The following is a 13669-nucleotide window of genomic DNA, read 5'->3' on the forward strand; positions in this document are numbered from 1 at the left end:
GGATAATTATATTTTTAAAAAGGATTTATATCTTAATAAAATATAATAATATAAAACAAAACTAACACATCTGGGTCGGACAAGACAAAGAGAAGGAAAAGAGTCCAAAGAAGGCATAGTGATTGCTCATACACTCAGGAGTCCTATAGAAACACTAATATGTATATATATGCATGCATTCATGCATGCATGCAGAGGACCTGGTGCAGACCTGTGCTGACCCTGTGCTTTGATCTGTTGCTGTGGAGGACCTTGTTTTCTTGGTGTTCTCCATCCCCTCTGGCTCTTACACTCTTTCAGCCTCCTCTTATGCAGGGTTCCCTCAGCCTGAAGGGGAGGGATTTGATGGAAACATCCCATTTAGGGCTGAGTGTTAAAAGGCTCTCACTCTCTGCTTATGTCTGGCTGTAGGTCTCTGTATTTGTTCACAGCTGCTGCAGGAGGAAGCCTCTCTATGACTAATAACTATTTCCCTGGCTGGAACTCTTGAAAAGACCATTTAAGATGATTCCATGTAGACTTTTAATAACAGTCTTCTATCACTGTATCCATATGATATGAAATGCATTGAAAATGATTATAACGTGCCTGGACTTAATGAAATATCTAGATTTATTTTTTTCTGTCTTTTTTTTTTAAGGGAAATGTTTTGTCAATTAGAAAATTGAATTGACCTTTGTTAGGTGTTACATTTTGTCTGTCACCTATCTGAGTATAAAAATGGCTTTTCTTTTTTTGGTAAGTGGTATTGTGAAGAAAATCATTGTGTCTTTCAGATATTGATTTAGAGTATTTGGTATTTTATTGAAGAAAGACTGTTTGTCTCTCTCTGTTTAGAAAAGGAAGATCAGTGTCTCGTGCCTGAAGCCTGGAACGTGGACCAGGGAGTAATTACCAAACTGAAGGAGCAGTACAGAAAGGAGAGGAAGGGGAAGAAAGGGGTGAAGAGTAAGTGGGAAACATTGTTTCTATAGACTATGAAGTCTGCATCTTGATGTCTTCCAAGCTTCCAAGGTTTCTTTTTTTTTTCCAATGTTTTCCTAAAACTACTTACTCTTTTCTTTTCTGCTCTTGATTTCTTTCCTTTTGCCATCGCTCAGGGGTTGAAATTAAGTGGCAGTGACTGTGAATTAAACAAAAATCATATGTGAATATGGAATTTTAACAAAAGTGTAAACCTCATGCGAATGCCGGCCTGTGAATTTGAACATAGGAATGAGTTGGCCTTTGAAGGTCTGTGTGCACAGTCACAAGGGTGTTTATCTCCAGTGCCAATTTATAAATCTTATTTTAACTCAATTTGCCGGCAGTCTACCAATGTTCCTGCTTATACTTTCAGATCTTGAGACAAAAAAGAAGTTAATTTCTGCCCCTGAATAGTATGTGTTCACAACATGACATTCATTTGCTATTGTCTCTATATGCTGTACAGGGCACACAGTCAGACATATAACTTAAATGAGTCTGTTTTCTAATGTAAATGTTTTACCCAGCTTAATTAATAGCAGTATTATCAATTACCTTTTTTTCCCTTTTCAATAAAATGTATACCACATCAGAAGTAGAAGCCAAAATTAAATTTATAGCCCTGTGGATCATATAACTCATTATGCAAATGAAAAACTTTTTAATAGATCTAGTTAAGTATATAAAATGGAAATATAAATCCTCACAAAACCTTGATAAAAATATTCTTCAACAGCTTTTTAGTGGCTGCAGTGTAGCTCAGTTGGCAGAGTGTCTCCCTAGAATGCATGCACAAAGCCTTGGGCTCATCACTGGAACTGACTTGTGTCTGTAGTCCCAGCACTCGAGGTAGAGGCAGGAGGCCCAGGAGTTCAAGGTCATATTTAGCTACTAAAGAGTTAGAGGCCGCCCCAGGATATAGGAGACCTCATTTCAAAAACAAAACAAAGCACTTTTGTGGGAGAATAAGATCAAAGTACTTCTTGTGCTTCCACTCACTGAGATGATAAACATGCTTTCTCTTTATGGCAATAGTGTTGCAAGGAGAGGGCCTGCTTGTTCATCCCATCCACCCAGCTAGCTTACACACAAAATAATCACAGAAACTGTATTCATTAAGACACTGCTTCGCCCATTAGCTCTAGTTTCTTATTGGCTAATTCTTACATCTTAATTTAACCCATTTCTATTAATCTGTGTATTGTCACATGGCTGTGGCTTACCTACAAGATTCTAACAGGCGTCCATCTCAGGCAGAGGATCCATGGCATCTCTGACTCTGCCCTTCTTCCTCCCAGCATTCAGTTCTGTTTTCCCTGCCTACCTACGTTCTGTCCTATCAAAAGGCCAAGACAGTTTCTTTATTCATTAACCAACGAAAACAACACATAAACAGAAGGACCTCGTACACCACAATAGGAATTTCATTCTTTGAGATGTGAAAATAGTACAAAATGAGATTAAAATCTAAATTTAGTGAGAAACGGAATTATAAGTTAGCAAAAGACTGGAAGGAAATACTGCATTCCCTTGTTACTTTTTAATTATGGCAAAACATATCAAGACCAGTCATTCCTGGCAGACATTGTTTTACAATCTGCTAATTACCATTAAAACAGTTAGATATTTACTGAAAATCTTAGAATTTTTAAATTGTTAATTCAATGAAAAGTCTATGTCCATTACTGATGTTAACACAGTTTTGACAATTACTGAAAGTGTTATCTCAAACTAGATAAAATCAGAACAAGAAAGATTAACATTAAAACAAAACCGCTTCATCCCATTTTTCAAATATTCTAAAAACTTTAAACTTAAAAAATATATTGACATGAATTGCTATGACTTTTAGAACCATTTCTGAGCCAGTTAAACTAAAATGTTGAGGAAAATTTGTATATCATACATTAGAAATGGCTTTCAGATTAAATCAGTGTTGGTATATTTCTTTGGGACATTATGTTATACAATGAGTGTCTTGCACTATGAAAAGATCTTTTAATTGGAAAGGTTGCCAACTCATCTACTCTTACATTGTGGGTAGAATTTAGCCCTTCAGATCTAAAACTGCACCATTTGACTGGAATAGTATTCCTTTAAACAGAAGCAATTGGATTCTTTAAACCTAGGGATTGCATATTTAAATATACAGCACATGGGCTTTTTAAGTAAAGAAGTGTTAATTCTGTGGGGGAGAAATTCGAATGTCTTACATGAAGATAAGGCATGTAGACTAAGGCCCCCACATTTTACCGTTCTCACTTGTTACTATGTTAGAACAGTAGTATGAGGACAAGTGAAGAGCTGTGATAATGAGAAGAAGGAAGTAAAGCTGTGAATTGTTATACAGAACATTAGTTTATAAGCTACCAGATACACTTTTTAATTGAGCTGCTACCCACTGTAAACTTGTTGTTTTTAATTGGTCTAGTGTAAGGATATCCAGTCAAATGGTGTACTCCAGTCATACTGTCTTAAACTTTTCTAGGAATTCCTTAGAATTGCTTAGAAATAGTTGTATTCTTTGCTGGTATAGCAAATACCATAACGGACTATGGGTAAGATTTTCCCATTCTTAATTAAACTTGTAACAGGAAAAACTACCGAAGATCTGTTTCAGCCTCTATCCTATATAAAACAGTCAAAACAGGGATGTGGGAGAATGAAGAATCAAAGCCCAGGTAAGTGACCAACAGGGCATGAGACTTCACTTTGGGGTCCATAGCTGCAGAATGTAAGGCAATGTAAACTTAATTTAAACAGCAGGAGTGTATTGTTCAGTTGAGCTCACATTTGGTTCCTTATCTCTGCTTGTCTGTCTTCATTTAGACCAATAGTCACTGGTTTTGTTGTAGATAAGTATGACTTTTAATGATACATACTGGACATGACATTCTTTTTTCATGTAGTGATTCTATTAACTTAATTTACAAAAAAAAATATGTAGTTAAGTATAACTCTTTTCCAGAAATAATAAACTCTTAAAATTTGAAAATTTCAAAAATAGCTGCTTCTAATTGATCAATCTAGTAGGACGTTTTAAAGGTGAATGTTGGCAGATGTGAAAAAGCTTACTGTACAATTTTTATGAAATGAGTGATTCTGTTTTCTCTTTTTTTCTGCCCTGCCCTCCCCCTTTTTTGGCTAGGGCCCAATAGGTCAAAACTACAAGATATGCTTGCTAATTTGAGAGATGTTGATGAACTTCCCTCATTGCAGCCATCTGTTGGCTCCCCTTCCAGACCCAGCAGCTCCAGGCTTCCTGAGCAAGAGATCAGCAGGGCCGATGAAGGTGAGCACCTGGACCATAGCCAGGACTGGCGCTTTAGAGTTTACTCCGGTCTGCACACAGCCACTTTCTTCAGTCAGTGGGAGTTGACTCCAGCTTCGTCTGTGATTTGGGGGAAGGGGCATCTTAGTTTCTGGTATAGAATAACCACTGATAACAGAGTAGTAACAGACTTGCCCCATTCCAAGGCTGAGAAAATTGAGTCTGAAAATTGGTACTAAATGTTTACTTCGAAAGGCACCATAATGCTGCAAGTCTGAAGTTCTGTCCACTCACACCTATGATGGATGGCATGCAGTTTTAAGGTAGAGCTTAAAGATAACCAGTTACCTGAACAGCGATTTGCCCAAGGTTAAGTTTATAGTTATTACTGCCTTTGCATTTGAAAGCTGGTACCAAAGTTCATGTTATTTTCACGAGTTTGTCCCTAATATGTGACCAATACATTTATTTTAAACTTAACGCCATTGTACAAGATTTTGTTAAGTAATTATATTTTTAATGCAATCCAAACAGAATAGTAATTCAATTGTATTTTTTTGTTACAAAGTTTACACCAAGCTAAAAAATTGTGTTGTTCTTGCATTGACTTTTAAAAACCTTAAACATATCTGCTCACATTTTCTTCATTACTTAATCATTACTTTTTTTTTGGATTTGATGCTTCTTTCCTTAAACATGAACTGTGAATAAATAAAAAACATCTTTTGACATGACGGGCAAATTGTCATCTGGTTTACTATGGTTGAAGGAGTCTCAGGATGACAACAGTTTATGAGATTTTCTGGGACTATCCATGTCAAAACCTATAGTTATAATTTAATAAAATAATTCACAACAATATGCCTTATCATTTTTAGATTATGAACTTGATGTTATGATGTATTAGATATTCTGAATAAACAGAAATGAAGGTGGAGAAAAAGGTCAGCATGCTTAATTTGTCATTGATTTAAAAAATGAAGGGACCCCGGATATCATGGTGACAACATGCTTTAGTCCTAGTACTCAGAGGTAGAGAAAACCAGCTTCCTGAGAGTTTGAGGTCAGCCCAATCTACAGAGCAAGTTCTGTGCAGCTAAGGGCTGCATAGTGAGACCCTGTCTCAAAGCAACAACAAAATGGAAGGAAAACCTCCCGCTTTCATATTTTCTGCTTCCCATATTTCCTTGTTTCCTTTTAAAAGTCCTTATCTACTTGCATGTATTTTTAACATGATAGTTACAGCCATCGTGTAGAATAGTTCTATCTTATTTTAATATAATATCATATATTGATCATTTTCAAGCTCAGCTTTAATGCTATATATTATACTTTAGATTTAAAATAAAATCCTTTCTCCTGAGGTTTTTTTTTTTTTTGGATGTTACTAGCTTTTCCACAGTACAATTCTATGGCATATAAATATGAAAAAAGTCCACGGTTGGAATGTCACTTGGTGATAATAGAGCATTTCCCTATCAAGCAGAGCTAGGTTCTGTCCCCTGCTTTAGGGTTGAAGAGTGTGGGAGAGACTGTTGCTTAAATATTTCATTGCCTGTGACTAAAGAATCTTTACCCAGCTCTCAGGAAAAGCTTCCATACTTGGTGTAGTATTTGAATTCCAGTTAGTGTTCTAAAATCCAACTAGGGGCTGCAGTGTTTAGTTACCCAAAGCACTGTAACCTGTTTCTTAACTTCTGAGGCCAGAGAGAACAAGATGCCCACCCACTTAGAGATGTGATGTCCCTGTTGCTTTCTCTTCTGACCACTGACTAGACTTTCTAGAATATTAGTTACCACTAACCCATGCTGTGATCAGTCTCAGGAGCCTCTGTTTCAGGGGCAAGGTCATTTGTATGAAAATGTTAGAAATGAAAAACATAAGAAACAAAGAACACCTGCTGAATACCTAGACACACATAGATAATACACAGCTGAAGCCCATTTTTATCAATGCCACTTCTGTGTACATGTGGCTCGATAATGGTTTAATTTGTATTGTTTTATTCTGACAGTGATTTTCTTTTATTTCTGACAAAAATTTTGAGTTTCTGATACTGGTACTCGGTCTTTGTCACTGTTTATCCCTGGCTAATTTGAGCTCATTACGTAGACCAGGCTGGTCTTGAGGTTCACCTGCCTCTGCCTCCAGAGTGCTGGGATTAAAGGTGTGCACCACCACACCCAGACCACTTCTGTTTTTAAGAGCAAACAACTATGATTTAATATGTTCAACAAGTACCTATTAATAAACATGATTAACTGTAGCACTGAAAAACAACTTTTAAGTCTGCTGTACTTGATATAATTAACTCGCTTCTTTGTTAAAAGATAACATCTCTTTAGCAAATCCTTTGACTTGCTAAATTCATCTTAAATGTTTCTCATCAATGAAGAAAGGCAAGCTCTAGAGCCTTTTTTGGAATAGTTTTCTTTTATAAAGTCTTAATTTAGCATTTTGCTTTTTAATGGCCCTTCAGTGATACTTGTTGGAAAGATTGAAGTGCTATGTTCAAAGTTACAAAGTAAGAAGTTCAAGTTGATTACACAGTAAAACTCCGTCTCAGAGCACAGTAGGCATCTATTAAAGTTCTGAAATGGACTTTAAAACACCTTTAAATGATAGAAGGCATGTGTACAAATGGGAGCAGCTCATTAAGTAATCACACATCAGAATTAGCCATCACCCCCAGATCAGGAGCGAGAGTGTTACCAAGGGGTAGCATCCTATGTGACCTCTTTCACCACTGGTCACTTGTTTCACTCTCAGAGGTAATCGCAACTTCTAACATTGTATATTAATTTTCCTCAGATAAGCACATTGTATAGTTTTCATTTTGAAATGTCTGCAATATTTGAGGTGACAGAATTACAGTTTTGTTTTGAATGCGATCAATAGTGTTCAACATATAGCAAATACTACTTCTTAATATGCTTTGTCATTGATAGGCATTATTTGAGTAATTAGCTTGAAATATCAAATAGAAAATTTACTATAATTACGCCATTTTCTATATAATGATCAAGGAAAGGACAATAAATTATCAAATTTGTTTCTGTTTTACTTTTCTAATTAGATGATGTTTATTAGCAGGATAATATATGAAAAAGCAGTCTTTAAGATTTTTCTACTCATGTAATTTCACTCTTTAGAGAATTGCCTAACAGTAGTGTAAGATTACTGTTAGGTACATAGCCCTCAGGCCTGTAATTCCAGCACTTAGGAGGCCAAGGCAAGAGAATTGCCTTCGTTCTGGGCCAGCCTAGGCTCCGAAAACAAAAGTAGAACAAACTAAGATGTACATGTTCTCTTATCAGAAAGGTAATACAAGCAAGCAAGAATAGCTGTGAAGTGTGTAGATGTGTAACTCAGCTCTCTCTCCCCTCAGTGGAAGCACTGACATTTCCGCCTTCTTCTGGGAAGTCATTTATCATGGGAGCAGATGAAGCTCTTGAAAGTGAACTGGGGCTTGGAGAATTGGCAGGCCTTACAGTGGCCAATGAAGCAGACTCACTAGCTTATGATGTAAGTAGCAGTTTTCTTTTTTATGCCATTACTATGTTTGAAAATTAAATTTATAGAAAAAGATGTCAGAGGTTAAGAACTTTTTCACAAGTATGGATCTTGGTTTAGTTTTAATTTCAGATTTTGCAAAGATAGATATAAAAATTAGCTGGCATTTTCTAAATAACCTGGAGATTAAAGTTGGAAGCTTTGCCTAGATCTGGGGGTCAGTATAGCATATGCATTGGAATTCTCTTTCCCATTGCAAAGTGTGAGCTGTGTTTTTGTTTAGGCGCCTGTGATAAGTTATGTCTTACCAACAGCATTTGTCCCTCCTCTTCAGTTCATCCTGCAGTGCGGGCTCTGCTTGATAGCCCTAATTTCTTCACATATGTATGCTTACCTCTTTTCTACTTATTCCAACAGAGGTTGTACAAATTACCTAGTCTATAATGACTAGAAGCAGAAGTTCCCATTACATATTTTTGTCCTGTTTGCCTAAACCACGAAGACTTTACCCAGTAGCTAATGGGACTTTGACTTCCTTCTAATGCAAACTCACATTTTTAACCTCAAGAAAAATCGCTGTTATGTGTTCCCAGCAACTACATGGTGGCTCACTACAATCTGTAGTGAGATCTGGTGCCCTCTTCTGGCCATGCAGGGATACATGCAAGCAGAACACTGTATACATAATACGTCTTAAAAAAAAAGATATATTGTTTTGAGAATCAGCTATCCCAACCTGATTTTTTGTTTCTTTAATAGATAGCAAATAATAAAGATGCCTTGAGGAAGACGTGGAACCCTAAGTTTACATTAAGAAGTCACTTTGATGGCATCCGAGCCCTTGCTTTCCACCCCACAGAGCCTGTTTTAATAACAGCGTCAGAAGACCATACACTGAAAATGTGGAATCTGCAGAAAACAGCCCCAGCCAAAAAGTAAGAATATTCTAATTTTACTTACTTTAAGATTAAGTTAAATTATCAATAGGAAAAGACATAATATTTTAAAATAATTTTCTGTTATATTTTCCATATCTCTCTTCAGGTTCTTTATTTTTTACCAGGTGAATCTCTGATGGTTCCCAAGGGTTTGTGACTGCTGATCACAGTCCTTATGCATAAGTGTTTTAAGTGGCTTTTTATTTATAAGTGAGGCCTCTTGCCTGTAATGAAGATTCCTGTCAATGTAAAGAGATATAAGTAGGAACATCAGAATTATCAAAACTTTGATTTCACTCTGGCCCATTATTTACAGAGTTTGGATTTACAAAGTGAAGATGTGGTTAGGGATTTTTCTATGACCTTAGCTTTTTGTTTTTTGACAAGTTTTCTATTCTAAGGGGTTTGTATGAACTAAGGGCTACTGTTGTCTTTGTTTAGCTGTTCATTCTTGTCTTGGTGTATGAATGTCAATAGGCACAATGTCCTATAAACTGTTTCCTTAGCCCCCACGCTAGACCAGGTCTAGATGAGGCCTCTTCACACTGTTGCAATTCTTCCTCTAATGGGTAATTTTCAGAATGTGAAAATTTCCAGTTATATAATGCAGGGAAATTTTTATCATTTCAGAACTTCAAATCATTTCATATTTAAAATAAAACATAAAACTCTTGATAGTATCAAATATTCAACATGAGTTGAGAATCTAAATATTAAAAAAAGAAAGTCAAGGCCAGAACTATACACACGGCAGGATTTCAGCAAATAATACTTTAACTTCCCTGTGTTTTCCTGGAGGTTAATATGTCTGTCCTTGATTCTGTGGAAACTGCCCACGCCATCAGACTCTGAGTGCAGTGCATTACTTAATAGGCGAGATTCATCGTAGACATTGGTTAAAAGCAAGAACTCACCATTTTCTACATCATGTTGCAGGAATTTTAGGTATACATTATCTTTTTCAAGTCATTTAGCTCAGAGGTAACTAGGTTATTATTTGCTTGTGTAGATATTTTACTAATTTGTTTTTGCTACTTTGCTAAATCAGACATTTACATTTAAGTCCATGTGACTAAGCTGGAACCAGAGCTAGCATAACTAGCATATCGTGACCTGAGAATAAGAAAGGCAAAGATACAGCACATCCAAGGAGTAAATAAATAACCCCTCTGCTGACTTCATTCCCATCCCCATGCTCAGCTGCACCCGGCATTCTGCCTGTCCTGAGTGAGTCTCAGCACTGATGCTACCTACTGGTGTCTTTGAAACCGGGCTGCAATTTCTTCACCAAGCAGTACAGCTTCTGTGGTGCCTGTGTTACATCTGTTGTACTTAGTAGTACTCTTGTGAGTCACACAGTGAAAGGATCCTTGCTGATGGAGGCTAGATGAGGGGGTGGATGGTTGTAACAGTGTGAGGAGACCGAGTAACACTGGTGGACGATTGTAACAGTGTGAGGAGACGGAGTAACACTGGTGGACAATTGTAACAGTGTGAGGAGACCATGTAACACTAGTGGACGATTGTAACAGTGTGAGCGGCTGTTTAACAAAGTGCCACTGCAGAGGTGGGAGTTTGTCTATGTAAAGGTATAATTGGGATAAGAAGAGCCTCTGTCCTGAGGCTGAGGATGTTACTGTCATGGCGTCTATTTCTGACACTGTACTGTGACTTAGTCATGCTGCTCACTACTGAAATGTGCGACACCTAAAGTCATCTTCTCTCTCTGGTTTAGGAGCACTTCTCTCGATGTGGAGCCTATCTATACGTTTAGGGCTCACAAGTAAGTTTGTGATTTCTTTATTTTAAGCCACCATTTTTATAACACAGTTTGATTGGAATATTATACATTCTTTCAGTTAAATGTTTTAATAATTTTTCTATTTAGTACTGTGGCCCTTTTATTTATTAATTTTTTTTTATAAACGTGAAAGAACCTGGCAGATAATGTAAATACCAAGTAGGGATCCTGGTATGCATGTGCATTATAAACTGAAGCCAAGGTGTTTTGGTTTAAGTATCAGAAAAGCTAGCACTGGCCACCTGCTGCTGCTCCTGGTTCACAGCAGCTTGTAACCCCAGCTCCTGTGATCCGACACCACTCTCATGGCCTCTGTGGGCACCTGCGCAGAAGTGACATACAGCCACACATACAAATAAAAAGTAAAAATCATTTAAAAAGAAATATTAGCATTTTAAAAAGAAATCTTAAACATAGTCTACATAAAAATATTCAAAGTCGAGGAGGGGGGCACAGCTTAAAGATAGAAGGCTTGCCCATTCTGCATGAGGCCCTGGGTTTCCTCCTGAGTAATGTATGCTCACACACATGCCCCTTGTATTTTTGTTTTGTTTTGTATTTCAAGACAGGGTTTCTCTGTAATAGTCCTGACTGTCCTGGAACTCACTCTGCAGACCAGGCTAGCCTTGAACTCAGAGAGATCCGCCTGCCTCTGCCTCCTGAGTGCTAGGATTAAAGGTGTGCGCCACCACCGCCTGGTTTGGCACTTGTATTTTTAACCAAGAATTTTTCTTTAGTTATTATGTATTTTCTTCATTTTCACTTATGTGTGAGAGGCATGTCTTCACTTCATTTGTCAGAGAGATTAAATGTAAAGGATGAAAAAGTAAATATTTTTTCAGGTTTAGCAGACCATATTCTGTTGAGCTGTTTCTTTTTTTGTCCTCTTTTGGCTTTTGGTTTGGTTTTTGTTGGGGATTGAACTAAGGGTCTTAATTCATGTAATATTCTTGGTTTTGTTTTTGCTGTGTGGGTTGCTATTTTTAAATATGTAAATTTTTAAATATGTAAATTTTTAAATATGTAAAAAGCTTGAGAACTATACTAGGACTACTAGATGAATTTGGCCTCAATTTACTAACCTTTGGTCTGGCAAAAAAAGAAAAATGGATAGTACATTGTGAGTTTTGACAAGTTACATTGTAGAGTTAATGTGTGAGAATAGCAGGTAACTGCTGTTGATCCCTTTGGTGTCCCAGAGGTCCGGTGCTGTGTGTGGTGATGAGTAGCAATGGCGAGCAGTGTTACAGTGGGGGTACAGATGGTCTGATTCAGGGCTGGAACACCACCAACCCCAACATCGATCCCTACGACTCTTATGGTAGGTGCTTCACCAAAGCTCTGAAACAGTGGTGTCTTTTTTTTCATAGTATATATTAAGGGTAAAATTATGTATTTAAAAAACTAATAAAGAGAAGTATGTCTTTATCTCATTCAGAAGGACTCCTGTAAATACAGGAAACAGATCTTAATGCCAAAGGAAAAAACAGGCTGTTCTTAAGAAAAGAGTTCATCTATGTAGTCTTATTGACAGAAATAATGGTTTGGTTGATGCTTGCTATCTTCATGTTAGACATCTGTCTCTTACTTGAAACATTGCAACTCATCTGTAGTCATATTTCATTACTGTTTTTGGCAAACAACTTTAAAGGTAAATGAATGCTAGCATTATTCCCTTGCTCAGTTATTAGAGGAAAATAGAAGAAGCTAATTAGTTTTAAAGTCCAAGCCTCCAAAATATTTTTTATAAAGGACCTTAAAGGTTAAGGAATGGCCTTTCAGCTAGGTTTAGTGGTGTAGGTCTGTAATCCCCGAACTTGGCAGGGAGCAGTAGGAGAATTGCTGTGAATTTAAACCAGTGTGGTCTATGTAATGAGTTCCAGGTCAGTCTGAGTTCCAGAATAAACCCAAGCTGTCTACCTGTCCTCTCTCCACCCTCAACACACACACATGTAGACATGCATGCATGCACACAGGCCCTTTGGTTTTAAGAGCAATTTTTTTGCCATGAATTCATATTATCCTGTGTTTCTAGATGTTACCATAAATTCTCTTGTAAAACTCTTTAGAAATTGGCTGCTTTAAGTTTTGAGTTAATGCAGAATGATTTAACATGTCATGCTTTGCCATTAAAAACATTTTAATTTCACTACCAAACTAAAGTAAGCAGAAATCTCTTCTTATTTTATTTAATAAGCATTAAAATAGAGCTTTCTTAAGAAAGCATACTTGGCTTCTTCATTCTAATTTAGTATTTCTAAACCTTATTTGTATATTTTGAAAACTACTTGTAATTCCGACAGTATTTCAGAAGAATAATGAACCTAGGAAGATTGTATTATACCGTTTTTGGGTGCTCTATTTAATGTTTACAGTGGAACCTAAATGCCTTTGCGCTTTTTCTTCCTGGTTTTGCACTTTCTTGTTTTACACAGATCCTTCTGTTCTGAGAGGCCCTCTGCTGGGCCACACAGATGCCGTGTGGGGGCTGGCCTACAGTGCGGCACACCAGCGCCTGTTGTCCTGTTCAGCAGATGGCACTCTTCGTTTATGGAACACAACCGAGGCTGCTCCAGCACTGAGTGTGTTTAATGATAACCAAGGTACAGTCCTTCAAATCGAACATTTCCAGATATTTTGTAAAATATCCTACTCTGATAAAGCAAACAAGTAAATGATTCTATAAACTTGACTTTATAAATTTCTAAGGTTTTTTAATGTAGCAACATTATTGTTTGACATTTCAACGCACGTATAATTCTTTAAAACAACATTTGATGAGAAAATGGGGCTTAAATTTAAAAAACTGAGACATAACTTATTTTCAGTGATGATTACCGATGTTAAGGATGTGTTCTCATGCAGCTGGGGAGCAAGTGCAGTCCTGGAGCTGGTAGAGGTCTGGAGCTGGACCCTTTCTTCTCAGCTGCTCTGTGTCCTTAGTCAGTCCCTGTTACATATTCCCAGCCAATGGTTCCCTTGTCAGGATTACTTTCATTATAGATTAGTTTTGTCTATTCTGAACCACAATAAAATAGCAGTCTGGCTTTTCATCAGTGTAACGTTTGTGCAATCCAGTGTCCATCTCTTCCCTTTATTATGTGAGAGTATTATATTAAGTGTAACGTTTGTGCAATCCAGTGCCCGTCTCTTCCCTTTATTATGTGAGAGTATTATAT

The 13669-nt window shown here is 37.1% G+C and overlaps 1 protein-coding gene across 2 annotated transcripts in view; it reads left to right on the plus strand.

The window, feature by feature from the left end:
* The window catches only part of Strn (striatin), a 91739-nt gene that overhangs the window by 67110 nt on the left and 10960 nt on the right, over positions 1–13669 (plus strand). The window contains exons 8-15 of one of the 2 annotated variants that reach the window (XM_026785894.1): positions 838–948; positions 3561–3647; positions 4115–4258; positions 7627–7763; positions 8511–8686; positions 10425–10472; positions 11690–11811; positions 12926–13093. In XM_026785894.1, the coding sequence (XP_026641695.1) occupies positions 838–948; positions 3561–3647; positions 4115–4258; positions 7627–7763; positions 8511–8686; positions 10425–10472; positions 11690–11811; positions 12926–13093 (993 nt within the window). The remainder of the gene's footprint in view (positions 1–837; positions 949–3560; positions 3648–4114; positions 4259–7626; positions 7764–8510; positions 8687–10424; positions 10473–11689; positions 11812–12925; positions 13094–13669) is intronic. The other variant, XM_005360780.3, reaches the window with a different exon arrangement.

Source organism: Microtus ochrogaster, linkage group LG3 (assembly GCF_000317375.1).
Source record: "Microtus ochrogaster isolate Prairie Vole_2 linkage group LG3, MicOch1.0, whole genome shotgun sequence".
In the NCBI taxonomy this organism is placed as follows: Eukaryota; Metazoa; Chordata; class Mammalia; order Rodentia; family Cricetidae; genus Microtus; species Microtus ochrogaster.